Source organism: Colius striatus, chromosome 1 (assembly GCF_028858725.1).
Source record: "Colius striatus isolate bColStr4 chromosome 1, bColStr4.1.hap1, whole genome shotgun sequence".
Taxonomy (NCBI): Eukaryota; Metazoa; Chordata; class Aves; order Coliiformes; family Coliidae; genus Colius; species Colius striatus.
The window spans coordinates 175340041-175361423 of record NC_084759.1 but is presented as its reverse complement, the minus strand read 5'-3'; the positions used below and the strand labels follow the sequence as shown (position 1 = coordinate 175361423).

The window sequence follows — 21383 nt, the reverse complement described above, 5'->3', positions numbered from 1 at the left end:
GGAAACACTAGAGTTCCCGAGTCTGCACTGAAAATGTAGCCATACCATGCAAGTGCAGTTCTTACAGCCATCTGTCCAGGATTCAAACTCTCTGTAAGTCATGCCTTTCATTGTGCAGGTCCTCTCACAGTAGCACTGATCCAACTTGTTCATTCTCTGCTCAGCTTGGGATAACTGTATTTAGAGTTCACAAAAAGGGTGTGAATTTGTAAGTGGCTTCCACATCAGTATAAACATAATTGAAATTGTCCCCTTTATTGTCAAGACAATACATGTAGGAAAATGCAATCAAAGATAATAAAAATATTATTGTCAAACACAATATGATTTGGAAAAACACAGTCATTCAGAGATGGAAATTAAGAAGCAACACACAATGCACTTCACTTTTAACATCAGGGACATCGTGAAACAAAGTGAACAGGTCAAGATGGGCATGGCCCCCATACCTCATCTCTGTATGTGTGAACTGACCAAGAATCTTTACATAAACTACACAAAGTTAATGGGTTACACTCAAACAACCTGACTTGGAGATAAAGCTCAGAACCAACATGATAGCAATTGTTTCTCCACTTCAACCAAGGCATTTTTAACATTCGTGTATCAAACGACCGAGGTAACAGCGTTCCTGCAGACATCTAAAGAACTGACATTTAAAACTAGAAGACTAGACAGTCTATGCATATTGGCAGACATTAATGCTTTTAGTGGGATACTCTAGAGGAAAAAAAATAAAGAAGAAAATTCTGCTTTGGATTCCTAATTCCTTAACCTGCATGTATTTGAACACACCTTTGCCTTCTCATGGCTGGAAAATTCTTGGGCCAATAAGTCTTGCTGTAATGAGCACTATAAGCACAATAACCCACGTCATTCTAGGTTTATTAACTTGTTAGCCTAATAGATAGAGCTTGAATACCTATGAGCCCTTTCCTTGCTCAGGGATTTGGATTCTGTTTACTATTAAGAGATTTCTATACAAATTCAAAAAAGAAGCTCTCTGAACTGGGAATCTGTATGTATAGACACTAGGGATAGATACACAAATGTAAACATATTAACGTACCATGGAGGAGTGTTCTGCACACACCTATGTGCACATCTGGAAATACACATACTCAAACAATCTAAAAAGACAGAAATTAAAGCTTTACAGTCCTTATTTCTCCTATGCCATGACTCCTAGTAAACATTACCTTAGCTGATGTCTTGGCCAAAATGTCTTGCAGTTCCATAATTTTCTGCACAAGTCCATGGAAGTCATTACAAGTTGGGCAGGCTAGAATAACAAAAAATGTATATTAATTTCAAAAGAAAACCCCAAATGTGTATTCACAGTATGTTCAATCTTGTCAAAGTTGACAACTAATATACTGAAACTCTAGGTTTTAAGAAACCTTGTAGAACAGAAAATAGGTACAAAGCACACCTTTCATTTTATGCTATAAGAATTAATATACTTACTGCGATTAAGATCTGGGCATTGAGAAATAAATCCTTGAGGCATGACAAGTAATTGCACATCTTGCATTATGCCCTATGTGTAAGTGGAGAGGGAAAAAAAAAGGATATATTATTTTTACCTGTCAAAACTGTGTTTTCCATTCACCATGTAAAACATTCAAGCCCACACAGAAAAATTGCCTGATAAAAACAATTCTTATGAATATACAGCTTCTTGCCTCAACCCAACACAGTGATAGAAGAATAAACAAATGTAGATAGATGTACAAATACAAACATACTGAATCATTTTTAATGACATAAGATTAAATGTCAAGATGTAATTATGTGGCAAGAGTTTGGTTGTTTTGGATTCATTGTTATTTTTAGTTAGCCATTGTAGAAAAGCTCGAAAATGACCTTTAAAAGTAATTTGAAAAGTGGTTGCAGTTTCAGTAACTTTGAAACACTCTTAAATAAAATCCAATTTTTGTTACTAAAGCTGTAGCTGTCAAATAGAAGTGAAGATTAAAGAAAGGCCTCAGGAAAAACACATTCATGCAAACCCTGTATGATTTCAGTGGCGATCTTTTGATAAAGCATGTAGAATGCTGGGAAACTATGTCTGTTACACAGCTGCAGAGTCATATATTGGTGAGAACTTAGGGGAATTTTAGCATGAAATTCAATTGTGCTATCTGGAAAGAGTCAGTTTCACGCAGAAGAATACCTCCCATGCTTGCACGCAGAATTAACTTGCATCCTTAATGATCAAAGACATAATCAGTAGCTACTTTGTTGCTCTCCGAAAGCAAAGGCTAACTAGCAATTTCCAAATGAGACATTCTGATACATTGATTCCAGATATCCCTTTTGTCCATGACTCCCTCCCTGCATCTCCAAAACTCCTTCTTAGGAGCAAAACCAAAATAATTACAACTTGCTTCACTAAGAACACAATGCAAACTAAACGCAAAAGTCCACATTTCATCCAACATACACAGGGCATGCAATACAGATGTTGCAAAGTTAAAGAACTAGAATTTTGACATCAAGTGAATGATTTGGGGTGACTTAGCAACCTAAGTGACCTACAGAGAACAGTTGTCACTGAAGACCAACTAAGGGGGTACACTGGCAGAAAGACAGGCATGATACAACAAAGTTATGCTCTACAGCAACTGGACACTTTCCACACTGAGCAAGGAGATACAGTGATTAGCTAACAGTATTAAAATCAGTGTGCCTGAGACAAGGCTGCATATCAGGATCTCCCACAGTCCTGGAAGTCAGGAGGAAGAGCACACCAAAAAGCTCACTATATTAATTTTCTCTTTTTAATTTCTTGGTGTCATCAAGTTGAAACTCATGTCAACCCAAGTTATGGCACTATAGTGAAACGGAGAAATGGCAAAGTCCAATACATTCAAGTTTAAAACACTCTTCACTGAATACACTATTCAAATAATTTAGATATTAACCAACAGTAAAACTCCTCCAACTATTTGAGGAGCTTTATCCATCATATGTCAACTGTGATGTGAGCTGGACTCTTGCCACTTGCCAGAAATTCAAGTTCCTTCTCATTCTTCCAAATGAGGAGCTGTGAGACCTAGCCCACTGGGGCTCCCAAATCAGGACCTCTTGACAGCACACAAGAGGCTTGGCACAGGCTCCTAAAGAATCTAGTCGTTCAAATTAACACACCACTGGAAGTTAGGTATTGAGGGAAGTTGTGTGGTACCAGAAATTAGATAGTAGAATTGAGCTTTCAGACTTCAATCCTTAAAGTGAAACAGGTACAAAAACATCCTGGCATGAATATGCCGTCTGGCACATTGCTTCAGTGCAGCAATTTAGGTTCAAAACCAAATACGGCCAAATAAAATACTTTTACAGAATGAATAATGATTTTGTTTACCTTGACCCCTCTGGATAATCCATTTAATCCACTCAAAGCAGCCTGATTTTCAGAAATAGCTAAGCACCTGAACCCCTCAAAATCAGATCATTAGGAGTTGTCCCACAGAGTGTCTAAAAATACAGGCTTTTCAAAACACTAAGAAGCACTGAAAGTCCTCGTCCTCTAAACAGATGAATCTGCTTTACAAGTGTCACATTTTCAGATGCAGTTGAACCATAAGTACTATATTATGCTGGAGAAAACATTAAGCGCTGCATATTTTGACTCTATAGATACTCTCACAACAGCTATCCACTTCTGTATTTCTGTTAAACTGGTTTATGTTTGTAACTGAGGCAAAATTCTCCACACATTTTGTTTCATTTTATCTTTCTTGAAATGAAAAAAAAAAAACGCTACAGTCCAGTACCAGACTATTTCTTTTTCTACACCTAACAACCTTCTTCACAGTGACTACAAGTTGGCAAAAAGATGTATATAATCAAATAAAAAACTGAGACGGCAACAAAAAAAAAGTAATATTTTAAAAGTACTAATTATAAGCACATAGAATAAATAAAGTGTATCTCAGATGCGTTTAAGCAATGCATTGACATTTTCTGATTTTATTATTTGAGTCAACTGTTTATCTAAGCCAGAATTTGTAGCTTGTTTAGCACACATTCTCTTAGACTCTTGGGGAGAAAAGAAACACATATTGAATTGAAAAATAAAAATAAAACAAAGTCATGCTTCAGTTACCAAATCTGAGTGCCCCACTGAACCTTTGTACTTCATACACAACAAGGATATAGATTAGCATTTAAGTACAGCAAACAGTATTTCAAGACCCAAAATCTGATTTCAGCACAAAAGCACAGAACTTGCTGTGAAAACCATAGTCAAAGTGTTGTGTGCTGAAAAAAAATAAAAAGAAATATCAAGCCATATCTTAAAAAGTGGTTGGGTCTGTGATCAACATCAACTCTATTTTGCAGCTCAAGTAAAAAGATGCCTACTGGGAGGAAAATGGGAACCCAGTGCAGGAGGCATCCACAGGGATGCCATCATTTGTTAATGCAGCTCCAGAGAACATTGAGGCCAAGCCACAGATAGCAGCTTGAGTGCTACCCAATGGACTCAGAAGCATCAAAATTTACGCTCCACTTGGACATATCATTCCCTTCTTCAATCTTGCTATACACCAGATGCTTGCTATATATACATGTTAATGTAGAAGCAATGAGCAAAAAAGCATGCATGAATATTCTTCCTCTGGAGGAAAAAGCATTCTGTTCCTTGATGCTACTCATTTCATTTATTTCTGAATGGAGAAGACACTGTGATGAAATCTTAACTCCTACAGAGGCAAAGAAAATGGAGTTCCCTAGAATGTAGTGTTCTGAAATAAACAAAAAAATTAGATCTAGCTATAAAATAGATAATAATCTGACCACATACTTTCTGAAATTCTATTGCCCTTGTCCATTTACCTTTCTCTGGTTTAGCTGTTAGCTGTGTCATTTGGTAACAGTGACCCCTACGCATTTGGCTCTGAAACTCTATTTAGTGAAGTCCAGTTTGATGGAAACACAGTTTATTGCATTAGATACTCTGATACACAACACTAAGAACTGTGTCATGGTTACAGAAGCACAGACCAGTTGATATCCTGAGATATTTACTCCAACCTCCTGCTCAAGCAGGATCAGCTACAGTAGGTTGCCCAGGACTGTGACCAAATGGCTTCTGAATATCTCCACAGGAGTCTTACTCCTATCAGTCTCACAGTAGGACTTCTTTCTTATGTTCAGATGGAATTCCAGGTGTTTCATTTTTTGCTCATTGCTTCTTGGCCTGGCAGTGGGCACTACTGAGAAGAGTCTGGATCCCTTGTCTTCATTTTCTCAACACATTCAGGTATTTTTATACATTGATGAGATCCCTCTGAAACTTCTCTTCTCTTGACTGAATAATCCCAGCTATCTCAGCCTCTTTTCATATGAAAGATGCTCCAAGCCCTTAATGATTAAGTTCACTCTTTTCCTTTCAGGGAATGCATACCTTAAAATAACCATGTGCATTATTCCTCTGTCCCAGCCAAAAGGTTGTACCCAAAGGTAAATCCATGAAGGGCTTCTCCACAACTCTTTCATAAATTCTGAAAAGGAGGGGAAAAAATATATTCCCAAGTTGTTATCATTTCATTTACTCACAGATGGAATGTTCCAAATGTCACAACTTATAAAACAATGCTCTTTACTTACTTATTGCAGTCCACATGTAAAATCAAGTGAGAGGCACTTATTGCTAAAGAAAGCCTGTGCCATTTATCATCTGCCAAAATGTATGGGAATACTTCTGTGTGGGAGCGATGACTGCCTGAACGATAATGCAACCTGATTTCATTTCGATGACCGCTGCTTTCCAGCTCCAGGTACCTGTACCGTAAATGCATCATCATGTCATGAACCATTCTTATCAACATGGCAACATTTTATATAACACAGCTTCTCATTATCATGCAGGAACTATTTAAAAGAGTGGGAAAGACAAGCAAGGAGATACAAAGATGAAAGTAGACACTTTTCAGATTAGCACTTCATCCTTCTACTCAATAACACATGATCACAGGCTCCAACTTCTATGCAAGTACATGAGATCACAAGCCAAATATTTTTTTCCTCTAGCAACACTATTTTTCATCACACAATCTGATTGGAAATTATGAATAACGGCCCCACATCCTGAAAGCACAGTAAGGATACTCTGAAGGCATGAATGCCAAAAGACACCAAGTTTTACAAAAGGGACATCAACCACGGAAGTAAACAAGAACCAAGACTGAACACTGCTTTTATTGCTTTTGGATGTACTGTTAACATCTCCTTTCATTTTTCATAATGAAATTTCTCTCAAGAAATACAAAATCTAGAAGTGCTAACTCTTCAGAACAATTTATGTATGTGTAGATAGTTGCTATGTTAAATATGTGTATTTGTGGAGTGTGTGTGTATATATATATATATATACACATGCATGTATTTATGTGTGCACATATATGTAGTTATGTATATATACAATAAAAACACAGCATTGCAGCTATACCAATAAAAGTGCACCATACACTAGATTTGACGATTGGAAACTCAAGCTTTGCTGGTGGAATTTCAGTAGAACAATTTAAAAAGCACCCCATAACCAAAGCTGGACATGCTTATTTCTTGCTTCTCAGACTACTTCTGGGAACAGTATTGACAAAACATTTGTCTTCTAGGTACTAAGGCTCTCATTTTAAAGTCTTTTCCTTAAAATGTTTTTAAAACAGAAAAGAAAAACAGAAATGGAGTTTCTCTAATAATCGTATGCAACCTACAGCTGAAGAGCAAAGAAAATAACATACTATATGGTCAGATTCACAACAAATGGAAGAATGGACAATTCATTTTTTTCTCTTTTTACTGCAACATCTGCAATCAGGCATGACAGTGGTTTGTAATCTGAGCCCACACGTGTTTAAGATGATGCCGTTTACTTTAATAGGCTACCTATATTAAAAAACTGACAAGAAAATGATTGCAGTTTTCAAGAGTGAAGATGAGACCAAATCAACAATTCTTGTAGAATCGTTATTCCTAGGAGAAGGTTGAGTTCACAGCACATCTCTCCTTCCTTCAGGGTGTTTTGCAGGGGAGCATGCCTAGCAAAAGCACAAACACAACAATATTTTTGCAAAACTGCCAAAGGACAATTTATTCTTCCCCTCTAGTCTTAACAAGGCATTTAATTAGATTCTGCAATAAATTTTATAGTCTGAGATAATTTACCTCCTCATGGTCTAAAAATATTTTTTGCATTGACAAGAAGTGTAAACTAACTGAAGTCTGTCCTGAAAAAAAAAAAAGGGGCGGGGGGGGGGGGGGGCAGTAGTGCAACACATCAGTCAACTTAATAAGCCTCATAACTCAAGCTTCAAGGATAAAAATAAGGTCACTTTCAACCTAACAGAGAAGGAAACATTACAGAACTGGACTTCTCCAGCAACTTTTATGAGTCTCCAATCAGTTTCAGATACAATCTGGAAAGACAAAGCCATGAACATGCTGAAACAACAGCTAGTTCCTACTCTCTTCAAAGCCAATGGCAGAACTGATGCCAGCAGATATTGATGCAGGCAGGCTGGGAACAAACTACACCAGTAGATATACAGTCAAGTACAGAAGGTATAAAATGAACACTCATGTTGCCTCTTATTCAGGTGAGATAATGAAATCTCTGAGAACGAAACATGAAATTCCCAGTGAAACAATGGCATTACTGTAGAAATTTCAGGAAGTCAGAATTGCTGAGAGAGGATGCTGACATTCGATGTCACCGCAACAAGCAAGGAAATCTTCCTACATCAAGCTGTACAAAAACTGTGGACATAAGGTTTTGTTTTAACCATGATTCACACACTGTTTTGAGATCCACAGGCAATCTCTTTTGTTCTCTTTGGCAAACTAGTAAATACGCCTAAAGGCTTCTAAAGGCTCAATGATTTCTAGAGAAAACGTGCATCAAAATGAAAAAGAAAATAATAGTCATTAGGAGAATTAATAGGAGAATAATTTATGGTTTACTGTAATAATCTTTAGAGGCAGCAGCAAAATGAAAATAGAAAAGGAAGTGGAAAAAGAGCCAGAACAATATTGCCTTCAGCCTGAACTAATGTCATGACACTTACAGGGGAGTGAAAGTGAATAATTTTCACCTCATTTGTTACAAAACATTGTGTTTGCAATTCCTCTTTCCCAGATGTATTTAACTGCCTGGACTTAAACAGCTCTGTCTCAGTCTTAGGAGTTTCAGAAGACAGAACAAGCCTCAGATATAGGTAGAAATGTAAAGTCTGCCCACAGTGAGTCTTCTTGCACTATCTGTGAGGTTGTAACATTTGGGTATGCACTTTCCAAAAGTTTGGAAGAGCCTCTGAAACTGTAACTGTAAGTAACAAATATACCTGGGTTTTAAAAATTCATTTATAGTGACAAAAATATGCCACACTTCTTTGTACACTCAGGATTGCTGATCTTTTGAGAGATAAAAGAGGGTGATCTCTTCTCTAAAGGACTTATTCCCAAAGAAAGCAGTAACTGCAGTCTTCTCCTGAGAATCTCATTACTGAAAAGTTTCAGGCAAACTGGAAACCTCAACTGAATCACTATTTTCTATCCATGCCAGCCCAGCCTACCCATCGCAGGAAGATCAGCAGCCAAAAAAGTCCCATAATTAACATAACCACTACTTTTTCCAACAGCTCCAAGGCACTCTTCTACTCTGCAAAAGGCAAACAGATCTTAGCGTGAAAAACAAACTGCAAAGAGAAACCCAGTACAATATCAGAACCTGCTTCCTCCTTTACTAACGTTCATGATCTCTGTGGTTGCTTAATCAATACCAGCCTACTTGATTTTAACCCCCTAAAAACCCCACATGCTTTGGGTCAAACAGATTTAGCTTTTCAGAGAGATGATACGTGCTTAGGTTTAATATGTTTGACAAACAGAGAAGAAAATATCAAGCTAAAAAACAAATGTTATTACATCTCTGTAGATCATTCTGTGCATGCACAATCATTGCAAAGGCAACAGTCAAGGCCACTGTAAGATCAGCTGCTCTGCTTGGAAACGAGCCAGACAGCAATCCCTTATGTACCGACTATGGCTAAGTCTATCTTCATAAGAGGAAGAAATTTGTCTCAAATGCCCCAGAGGAATCTGAGACAGAAAACAGAGATGTTTTCTCTGCTGCCCAGCACTGATGTATTGTAACTGCTGGATAAGAGCTGAGCGTCAGCAGATCTGCTGAACTGCAGAGCTGCTACTGACTATCCCAGTAAAGAGCACATGGTCTGCCGGAGCCAGCACAGGCCCTGCTCTGCAGGCTGCAAAGAGCATTGCAGGGGAAAGTGTGGAAGTAGAAGTCTGGATGTACAACAAAAAGATGGATATTTAAGTGAAACAGGTCTTGGTGTAGGCAGTAGCAGCCTTTGAGAAGAGGGAAGTATGGTCCTTCCAGCTGATGGCCAGCACAGGTAATATCAAACCTTCAATGGTTCACTCATTCATTTGGTATCCCTGCTCATGCTGCAGACATACTCTAGCTGCTCACTTTTACACTAAGCAACTAAAAAATCTACTTCAATTTACAGCTTGTATGCAAACATTTTAGCAGCTAGAGGCAATATATCATGCCTGTTGTTTATGAATTTATTAAACTTTTACTACTCATATTTACAAGTGTAGTGTTAAAAGAGTTTGTGGCTCTTTGATCTACACTCAGAAGAAAAGGAAAACCAATAACATTAAAGAGGACTATGCACTTAAGGAAAAAATTAAAATCCTTATGTCCATTGCTTATAAATATCTGTATTTGAAGATGTTTTAATACAAAAGCTCTGGCTTTTTAGTTACATATAATTGCATAAAGCATGAAAAAAAAAAAAAAGAGATCCTACTCAGTAGACTTTATTCATTGCAAACTATGGCTGCAATAGCAATAAGCAATTCTGCTGAGTGTAGACTGTATAACTGCAAAACAATTCACACTGCACAGCCATCACATTCAGCAATGCATTATTTGGTGTTTTCCATGGTATGATGACTGGGCAGTCAGGAGCGTCGGTCTTATTTTCTATTTGGAAGTAACATTTAAAAGTGTTCTGAAAAATCAACTAGGAGCTTTTACTGTTTGTTGTATCCCTTAAACAATATGGCATCAAAATATCCCCAGGAGGATTCTAAATGGCAAGTGACAACTGCACTATACCTGTAAAAACTTAGACCCCACTTCTCACTTAAACTACTGCTTGGCCTTAGCGGCTTTGCCCTTTTCCCTGACTATCTAGAGCTCTACCTAGACAAGAGAGATCTGGTATTTTTGCCAGAAAGTGATAAATTTAAAAATATTCTTTACTTTCCTGGATAAGGCAGTAGTACTTAGTGCAAATGCACAGTGGGCAGGAAAGCCATCAATTCACTTCCTGGCTGTTTCTTCTTGTGAATGCGGTTTTAGAACCAAGAATTTTCTGACAGAGGGTATTTTCGTTGAAAAATGCTAATCCACTCATTAAAACTAAATCTTTTGATAGAAACAAACATTCTTGTAGAAAGGCTTGCAGGGTCCAGGATGATTTGCTTGTTAAAATGAAAGACAGAGAGAGCAAATATAAGACTCTCTGAAAGACTTTCTCAAATACTCTTTAATGCTGCATTTATTACCTATTTTAAAGTAAAGATCCTAAGTGAAGTGAGGTCGAAATCAGAAGAGGGTATTTCCCATATCAAAACAGAGTACACAAACAACAGGAGAGTAAAACCAGCCTCTCAGGTTGATGAGACCCTCCATTATGCAGAATTCTTCAATCAAAAAGGGTAAGCCAGGTACAAGAACAATTTAAATTCAGTACGTCGATATCAAGTCCTACACCTACACTAATAAATAGAGCCAGCAAGGCACATACCTGAGCCCTGAAGACAAATATTAATAGTGTAACAGTGCTCCATTAAAACTCACCCATATGAGCATGCTCTCCCACTTTTTTGCCTGAAAGGGGTGGGTTTTTCCACAGTGCCTGTTAGGAACTGTTCCTGGCCACTGCAACAACACAAATCATGCCCTGACATCACCTGCAAGGGTGATAATTACAGAAGACAAAAACATGCCAAAGAAGATACTAACAATTATGCAGAATGGACAAGAGCAAGCCAGTGCTCCAGTCTGGGCCAGAGCACTGTTTGGTTTACTAGCAAAGCCGTGGCCAGGCACTGGCAACAAAGCTTTTCACTGCATCAACATGGGAGGGGGGAGAGGAAAAGTGTCATTCCTCAGGGCACTTTTCTCAGATGGAAAAGAACCAAATTCAAGTTCCTGCTCCAAATCAGGCAGAGCAGAGATTAACAGTGTGCCTCTGAAGCATCTCAGCCAGAGCTACTGACCATTCATGTCGTTCACATCTCATCTGTTTATTTTCATCCACCACTAAAAACGTTGACCATTTCAGCTTCATTCCAGCACAACGCTGCTCCATAGCTATGGAAGACAGCTGGGGAGGAGGAAGGTATGCTCCTGATGTGCACAGCAGATGGAGTCCCATGCTGGAACATGCATTGAGGAACACTTTCCACAGTGGGATGATCATGGAAGAGACTGGAAGGGCACCGACACCATCCACACACATTATTATTTCACAACATTGCAGCTTCTCTCTGGAAAGAAAGAAGCCACAGCACAAGCTTGCAGCTGGAAAAATGAGACTGCAATGCCCTGATGTGAAGGAGGCAGCTAGGAAACCCAAGTGAGGCTGTTCAAAAACTTTTCATCCCTGTGGCCTCAGTGTCTGTACCTAATGATTCAAACTAATAAAGCAAGAGAGATAAAAATGTATGTCAATAAGATAATGCAGCACCTCATCTGACTTCACTGGGGTTGCTATGATTTGGAAGCCAAATGTCTTTGAAGGCAAGAAGCTGCCTTTTGCTTGAGAGATCTCTCTCAAAATTTGAGCTCAACTATGCCCTGAAATCAGTGAGGTAACATCTTGCCTTCCTCATCTGCAGAGTCTGCATAACTTCTGAGTTTAGTGCTATGATCCAAGAGCCCCTGATCATCACTGGAACGTGATATTCCAGACCAGCTAATGGTACTGCTAATGAATCATAGAAACATTGAATTATTATGGTTGGAAAAGACCTTCAGTATCATTGAGCGCAAGAACTAACCTCACACTGACAGGTTCATCACTAAACTAAATCATATCCCTCAGCATCTATGCATCTTTTGAGTATCTCCAAGGATGGTGACTCCAGCACCTCCCTGAGCAAGCCTGTTCCAATGCCTAATAACCCTCTTGGTGAAAAAGTTCTTCCTAATGTCTAATCTAAACATCCCTTGGACAAACTTGAGCCTGTTTCCTTGTGTCCTGTCATTCATTACTGGAGAGAAGACACCAACCCACACCTCACTACAACTCCCTTTCAGTTATTTGCAGAGTGATCATATTTCCTCTCAGCCTCCTCTTCTCCAGGCTAAACAGCCTCAGCTCTCTCAACTGCTCTCAACAGACTTGTTCTCCAGATACTTCATCAGCTTCATTGCCTATCTCTTGACACTCTCCAGCACCTCAATGTCCTTCTTGTAGTGAGGGGCCCAGAACTCAACACAGTACTCAAGGTGCAGCCTCACTAGTGCCAAGTACAGTGGGACAATTATTCCCCTGGCCCTGCTGGTCATACTATTTCTGATACAAGCCAGAATGCCATTGCCCTTCTTGGCAACCTGGGCACACCGCTGGCTCATATTCAGTTGGCTGTTGATCAACACCCCCGGGTCCTTTTCTATAGGACGGCTTTCCAGCCACTCTGACCCAAAGGTGAGGCAAGATGAGGCAAGGTGATGACAAGGTGGGGCTCCCAGACAGCCTCCCCACAGCACTTGAGAGCTCAGGAGGAGGCAGTAGCAGGAGCTGAGGTCCCACTGAGCTCCTAGAAGCACTATGAAGAGAACTATTCTCCCAAAAGGAGCTGGCTTGGTCTTGGAAAAATTCAAAACTGGTATTACAGCACATTGTCCATGTCATCCCAGTTCAAGCTGTGGATATGAAATCAAATTCCCAAACAAGGAAATACTGTTTCAACCATAATTTTTGCCTTTGAGCAATTGCTCTCATTCCTTCTCTCTCACTAACGCCACTTTCAATATATTTATCTCCATTTTGCTCTCACTGCAACCCTGCACCACTAGTATAAATCTCACCTATCTGAAGCTTCCCCTTCTATCGAAAATCAAGGAGAGAAAAGCTTTCTTGGATCCAACATTGTAAAAACAAATGACATAAAGCATCCCTCACTTCCTTTCTTGACAAAATTTTTCTCCACAAGGGGCAAGAAGACTGCAAATACAACAAACAACTTTCCAGTAGATATTAGTAAAGGCAACAGTTTCAACCTAACTCCTCCCAGTTCCTACTTTGACAGAATACAGATTTCTTTGCTATTTATTAATAGAAACCCTTTCAAACAACAGTAGAAGAATAATGATATCTGTCACAACTCCTGTTTCAACTATTTCAATACCATTGATTTTCATCTCTTTCATCTCTTATTCAAGTAAGTTTGATACTAGGCTCAGTTCAAACGGCAGGATCTGGGCTCATATGACAATTTGTAGCAATCTCTTGACCGAATCATCATGGATTATTTGGCATTACATGATTTACATCAGATGTACGCTCATCTCACTTGATTTAGTTACAGGAAGGTATTTTTAAGGGGGGCATTACAAAATTTACACCCTATTGGCATTTTTCTTTGTCTTGGGTTTTGTTTGTTTTTTTTTATTCACAAAGCATAAACTAAACTGAAGTAAAAAGCCCAGTTAATAGTGACAAGACTGTGACAATCAATTTAGTAGTATCTCTTACAACCAGCACCTAAAGAAACAGGTCATTCCCAACATTATGAAGACATTAAACTGGGTATGATGCACAACTGCTGCTTTGCAAATATTTTCATCAAACCACACACTCTGGGATAGAATTTATTCTCCCAAACCAACAGAAACACAGAAATTTTCTCTTTTGGGATAGAGGAAAGAGCCAAGTCAAGCTGACAGTGTCTACACAGAGAACCCTTTGTCCCACAGAATCTTCTTGACCATTAGAAAAGCAATGAATGAATGAAATACCTTTTTTCTGACATCTTTCATGAAACATGCAAAATGCATCAAAAGAAAAGAAGGACAACACCAGGGGAGCTTTAAATCCCCAGAGGAATTAAATTCAAAAGCAATTGATCGTTATGAACAAATTTAAGAGGGTTCCTTATTAGTATCATACCAGTAAGAAATAGTAACTAAGATTTACCACCAAAAAAAGCCAAACTACAGACCATTAAAACTCTTCATTCTTCAAGTAAAGAACAGTATGAAGTGGTTTAAAAGCTGAAATAAGCTAGTACTTCTTTTGCCACAGGGAAAAGCCACACACAGTTTTCATGTCTGAAAATGAATCCCATGTTATTCTTACCTAATTTCTGCTCTGCAAGTTACTCATGGGTAGAGGGAGAGCAACACTCAAATAAAACCAACAGAACTCTACAGTACTGGCTTAAGTGGTAACTATTGAAAGTTTTTTCCTCGGTGTAACGTGTTTGCAGCAGATTTTGTGGTCTTGGAAAGGTGATTTCACACAGAAGTCCAGAAATACGGACAATCATACATCAAAAGCAGAGAACACACAGTTCCAACTCTATTTTAATAGAATGATCAAATGATAGCACAAAAGTCATGCATTGGGAGCTCACCTCTGGTAACCTATCTCCTTGTACACCTAAATTAGTAAGACAGAAATTGTCACAGATAATTTCTCCTAGATATTGAAAGAGGACTGAAACTGCTGCAAGGTACAGCCCATTTGACAGCAGGTAGTCACAAGACACAAAATGCCGTGAAAACAAATACTAACTAATGCAGGAATTTACTAAATTAGTAGAGATACACAATCAAGTGTAAGGAATGTCTGTCCATCATATTCTATTTATTTCAGTGCTCTGTTTCAGAATATTAAAAGCCTTAACCAAAGGAAAGAATAATTAGACTACAAACCAGTGATTTAATCCTTTAAGGGCCCTAATACACAGTATCTCAAGGAATACAAACATAACATTAGTTGCATAAAGCCATCTTACCATGAAGGGAGAAAAACTTTACATCTCTCCATTGTTCCAAATTAAATTAAAATATATGATGGAATAGTGAGATCTAACATATCTGACAACCCCATCACAGATTAAAATCATCTGGGCTCCTCAGCTCAAGAGGGACAGGGAACTGCTGGAGAGAGTCCAGCGCAGGGCCACCAAGATGATCAGGGGACTGGAACATCTTTCATATGAGGAAAGGCTGAGGGAACTGAGGCTGTTTAAAGTCTGGAGAAGAGGAGATTGAGGGGAGATCTTACTAACATTTATAAATATCTAAAGGGTGGGTGTCAGGAGGTTGGGACATCCCTTTTTTCTATGGTAGCTAGCAACAAGGGGTAATGGGATGAAGCTGGAACACAAAAAGTTCCACTTAAACATAAGAAAAAACTATTTCACTGTGAGGGTGAGGGAGCAGTGGCACAGGCTGCCCAGAGGGGTTGTGGAGTCTCCTTCCTTGGAGGTCTTCAAGACCTGTCTGGACATATTCCTATGCGACCTGATCTGAGTGGACCTGCTTCTGCAGGGGGGTTAGACTAGATGATCTCTTAAAGGTCCCTTCAAACCCCTACCATTTTATGATTCCACGATCTCTCTGCTGATTCTTCCATCAGGAAGAAAGTGAGACAAATTCAGAAGTTAAATGAGGAGGATAACACAGCCTAAACTGAAGGCTGAGAGCAAGCACACAGCAATCGGTGTTTAACAATGCTTCCAATCACATTTAAGGCATCACTTCATTAACAACATTCAAAATATTTACCTTGTTTTTGTGAAGTGCAGTGCATTTTAGGCAGGGCATTCTATGTGCATAGAATGCCTATGTGCATTCTATGTGGTCAATGTGATCCTCTCAAGAAAACATTTGTAACTTCATTTTTCTTATATATGCCATACATAAAACTCCCCAGAAAGATGGATTCAGCTGCCTGAAACTCATCTGAATGATTACTGATATGCAATTTGGATTCCCTGATAACACAAGAGTTTTCTTGAAAGTATCACCTCAAAGCTGCACTCAGAACTATCACTGTCTGAACTCCTTAGCTGCTCTAGTGAGTGGAGGAAAAAAAGCAACCTCTATGGAATAATACGAGCAAATGAGAAAGGGCTAGTTACAGGAATTGTTTCAGATTCTTCTGCTTTAAGGTCAGAAAAGACTCAAATATATTAAATACTAGATAAAATTATGATCATTATAAAAGAGGAAGACAGCTTTGGTACTCAACTAAGAAAAGAAAAGGTATTTAATATAGAAAAAGATTACTGTATCTGCAAGGAATCCTTTCAGGAGCTACTTTTTTGCAGTGACAGCAACAGCCCAGCCTCAGTAAATGCCCATGCTTCAGATTTAAATGGAGAAATTCTGCATCTATCTGACGGCCCTGGGATAGCATTCACCACAAGACATTAGAAGGTAAGCTTTGGGAGAGCAGTCCTATTAACTTATTAAAACTCAAAGCATGAAGTAGTTGCATGACTGTATTTCAGTGGAAGTATTCATTTTTTTTGTGTTCCTCAAAATGGAAACAGCAAAAAAAATAAAAAACAAATCCAAGTCATAAAACTAGACAACACAGACTGGGTCATTACACTCTGAATCATATAGACTGTTAAGTATTCAGTTTTAAAGAAAGCTATACAATTTTAAAAGTAACTACAATTTAGCAAATGTCCTCAATTGTTTCAAATGAGCATATTTGCTCCAAAGTCCCTAGATTCATGCAAAGAGAGGATGAATTTTTACTTTATTTTCAAAAATGCACTAAGTATTTGCCAAGGCACTGAACAAATGACCATACCTTTTTCCATTTTTTAAACAAACATTTTGATTTTCTTGTATCCTAGAAATCCTTTTACCCTAGAACCGTTAGTTGTTATAAAACCTCTGTAAAATAAAACATATAAAAAGTTACTTGTGTGACAACTGACTATATCCTTCAGTTACTGCCACCTCCAGCCTTCCTCATCACCTTTCCATTTCTCATTGCAGAAGAATAAGAGTTAGTAGTAACTTCTGTAAATGAAGAATACAGCCAGGTGTGATTCTATCCCACAAAGCAGCAGTTCAATACTAGTGCAACTTCTTCTGCCATCAGAGGAGATACACAAGGCTAAAGCTGGTGCAAAGGAGTGAAGTCAGGTCTGGCATTGCTGCTTCTACCAACTATGATGACTGCTGGGACAAAGTTCACAAGAAGTTGTTTAAGAACTAAAGAACTGTCATAGACAAGTTCCTGGCCAGAATAAGTGAAGAGAGATAGAAATCCAGCACTGAAGAAGCAGTTGTTTAACATAACCCATCTAAATGCTTCCTTTTAATTACTACATTCTCTTGTCTTTATTGTCATTCATCATAAAAGAAAATAAAAACCAGAAGAGATACTATAGGAGATGCTAGTCTAATTCTGGTATTATTCACCTCTTTGTCAGCTCTCATTTTATCAAAATAAAATTGAAAATTCACTACTATGGCACACAAACATCTTTCTGTACATCCTAACACAGGACAGAGCAGAATGTGTTTATTAAAAGCTGAAGAGCACATCTAATTTAACAGCCACAAGTTCTTTCTGGCCACACTATTTTTCAGAATGATTTTACACCTGATGAAGATTTTCTCTCATTGTTTTAAAAAAAAATCTTCAAGTTTCTTTTTAAATAGATTATATTCTCCACGAAAGCAATGAAATCTTCACAAGTAGATCGTTCTTAAGCTGCTTCATCCAAAGATGACAAGTCACTCTGCCTAAATAACCTAGGCTATTTTTCTTCCTCTTTGCTTGCAAGGATACAGTAAAAACGAATATAAAACATTTATTCTCATAGAAAAATTGTAAATTCAAGGCATTACTTAAGAGGACACAGTAAGATAAAAGAGGTCACACTGGCTAAAATGGCGGTAGGAGGTTTTTTTCGTCACGACTTGAACTGGTTATCTTGATTTTTCATATGCTAATGTTAGAATATTACAGGTAAGAGTACTAAAAATTTCCACATATAAAAGAAAGAGTTTCAAAAATGCTCAGCAATGCCACTAAGTTAAACTATCCACAGTTAAACTACCTACATACATATGCACCTTCTGAAAGTTCTGGTTTCAGATAAAAACCTTGACAAATGCCTTCCATTTCAGTTAGTTCGGATATCAACGTGTAGATAAACGGGACAAACAGAAGATGGTGAAAATATAACACAAAAACCTGCAAATATTTAAGGTATGAGAGAAAATTCTGAGAAAGCATAAATGTTATCAATATATTGGTAAAATCTTGTCACCCATCCCTAAAAATACACCAATATAAAATAATAGGACTATCAGTCTTGTCACATTTTAACAACCGTATCTTATATGGGCAAAGGCAGATGACACAGATGAACCAGATTCAAATGACATAAGCATCATCATGTTTGTACAGCCACGTGATCTGGACACCAGGCACTGCTCTAACATTTCCTTTGCTATGGCTGGGCAAAGTGAGACTGTCAATAAAGAATTATGGTATTGTACACAGGAAAATAAAAAGTCCTATGAACAGCAGAAATCATCTGTTGCTTACGCTAATGACTGCTTAGAAAGTGCACATTTTAAAATTCCTTTTTATTCTATCACAGAATCATAGGGCAGTTATCTTTAATAGCTATTACTCAGATACATAAAGAATATCTTACTTCTCTAGCAGTCATCCTATCAAAGGGATAATCCTTAAATGCTCTGTGTCATTCACTTGAGCTTTTTTAAAGCTGACAACATTTTGAGGAAAGTGCTTTGCCATTCATGGGAGTTGTAAGCCCATAACTGGAGGACTTTTTGCTTTTTTTAAACTGCTTGCAGTGTTGAAATCCAACTGGTGAAGAGGTGGACGCACAGGACCAGGCTTTGTGAATCACTGTAGCTATATTGACATGACAGTTTTACACCAGCTGAGCATCTGGTCCTTACGGTTATGAATGACAAGAGGGAACTGGCTTTTCATGCCCTTGGTGGCAAGAGACATTTAAAGAGGAACAGCTGTTCCACTTTCCCTTGGCTGATTTGGACTTGTGAATGTTTATGAATCTGCACAATACGCCTATCCAAACACTGTAAATATTTGAAAATTACCTGTTACACAACACTTTTGCCCAAATTTATGTTCAATTTTTGACTGCATAAATACATATACTTTCATTAACTAGCATACAGGTAGAAATACTTACCTGTGATCTAAATGATGAATAGAGAGAATAACCCCTGAATTCAAATGGGCTTGTTTTAAGGTCACCAAGATTGTAAATTCATATTTATTTCTTAGCTTCTGAAAAAATATTTCAGCTGTTTCTGGAGAGGCCTTGACACTTCTTGAAGTATCTAAAAAAAAAACAGAAAAAAATATTCAGTATAACATTGTATTTTACTTTACATCATTAACTCAAAGAGCTTACAAAATAACAAACTACTTCTGACGAGCACAGATGAACACACAGGCCAAAGCAGGGACCAAAGTATTTTGAACACCAGCTTTTAAATGCAGTGGGAGCCTTTTCAGTGAAACAGATCACATTTTCTAGGACACTCATTCAGTGGTTGGGAGATGGGGGTGTTTTTGACACAGGGCCATAACACTTTCTCCATGGATGGCCAGATGGTATCTTTACTATCTCATCCAAAATACGGACTCACTAGCAGTGAAGCACAGAGTGACAATATTGGATATGAGCCTAAGCTATGAGGCACAACCTGAACAACTTTTTAATGGCTTCCACAAAAATGTTACACCTAATAGCTGCGCACTATTTATTTATTTAAATAACAGCAACATCTCTTTAGGGACAATTTACTCAGCTTTAAATAATAGTTAAAAATTATCTTCAGAACTCATCATCTTTCAAAACACATTGCCACTAATTAATCAGTATATACTCCAGTTGTGCAGTACATTGCTGCTGCTTCTCGCACAGGATGTCACAAATACTTCTTAGAGTAATTGCTCACACAGAATAAAGACTTTGCTTTTGAAAACCAACATACAACCAAGAATGAAAAAAGGATTCTGCTGAGTTTGCACAGAACAAGCATAGAAAATAAAAGGACCCAACCTTAAGCCCTCTGGAGAGATAATTTACAAAATAAGATGTCAAACGCTAGAAAAATAATTCCCAAAGTTTTCCATAATACATTATACTAGAAAAAAAACCCACACATTTTAAATGCACTTAATCAATTAATTAGCATGTGTAATCAACTGTGTAAGAACTAAAGCAATTCACAAGCTTCTTGTCATTGCAATTTGGCCATCCTGCTCTAACTCAGGACACTAATTCAGGGACGGCAACAGCAGCAGAAAGCTGACTACAATAGGAACACTGATTTTCTCCTGTCAGCACTAGAGCTGAGCTCTCAAATAAGCTTACCACTGTTCTTATAAAGAGGTTTATTCTGTAAGCTGTACCTATGAAGGTACACTTCAGTGTTAACAGTATACAATTTCTTGTGGTTTATGGACCAGGAATATTTTTTATATGTGTGTAAGGAATGCAATAACCTGCACAATCCTGAAGTGGGAAGCAAGCAAACTGCTGCACAGTGTCACACCAGGCTGAATTTTATTCATTTTTTACAAGACAAATAAAAAGCAGGGGGATGAATGAGGAAGATCATTTAGAGCTTTTCTTTTGTGAAATTTCATGTCTTTTCGACTGTAGATTGCATAACTCCCTCAACTGTAGCAGACATCCATGATATTTTAATGGAATTGTTAATAAATAATAAGGCAACTCAAATACAATTACATCAAAGCATTCATTTTTAGCCAAGGGACACTAACAGAGTGGAATGACATAGGTTTGCATGCTGGAAGATAGTTTAACTGCATTAACAATTTCCAGCAATATAAACAATCTACTCCCAAGGGACAGAGCAGCAGAAGGACACACAAGGAACATATTCTCTAATCATGATCACAGGATCCTCGCACATTGCAGCCCTCAGCAGCAGCTTTCCTATCAAGATAGGGAAGAACGCAGGAAAATGCAGATGTGGAACCCACTTAAGACTATAGAGTCTGATTCCAAGATGCAAAGCACATTCTCCAGTCCTGTTTGCAGTGGAAGCTGGGGGTTAGCTTAGAAAAATCCAGCCAACATCCTTCTCTGCTTCATGTTCATTATGAGAGCTTACAGAGCGTGGTCTTGGGCCGACAAACACGTTGCATGTTTACATAGAAGCATGTTTACACTTCATATGTCTACACTGAAATCTCATTTTGAATTATGACAGAAGATCTGATGAGGTATCATCAAACTATATTTGCATA

General features: G+C 38.1%; 1 protein-coding gene across 1 annotated transcript in view; it reads right to left on the bottom strand.

Moving 5' to 3' along the window:
- Positions 1–21383, bottom strand: part of NELL2 (neural EGFL like 2) — a 159692-nt gene that overhangs the window by 118915 nt on the left and 19394 nt on the right. Inside the window, exons 3-8 of the mRNA XM_062020434.1 lie at positions 19288–19438; positions 5617–5790; positions 5414–5510; positions 1468–1540; positions 1200–1282; positions 46–174 (exon numbers count right to left, since the gene is read on the bottom strand). Of these exons, the coding sequence (XP_061876418.1) occupies positions 46–174; positions 1200–1282; positions 1468–1540; positions 5414–5510; positions 5617–5790; positions 19288–19438 (707 nt within the window). The remainder of the gene's footprint in view (positions 1–45; positions 175–1199; positions 1283–1467; positions 1541–5413; positions 5511–5616; positions 5791–19287; positions 19439–21383) is intronic.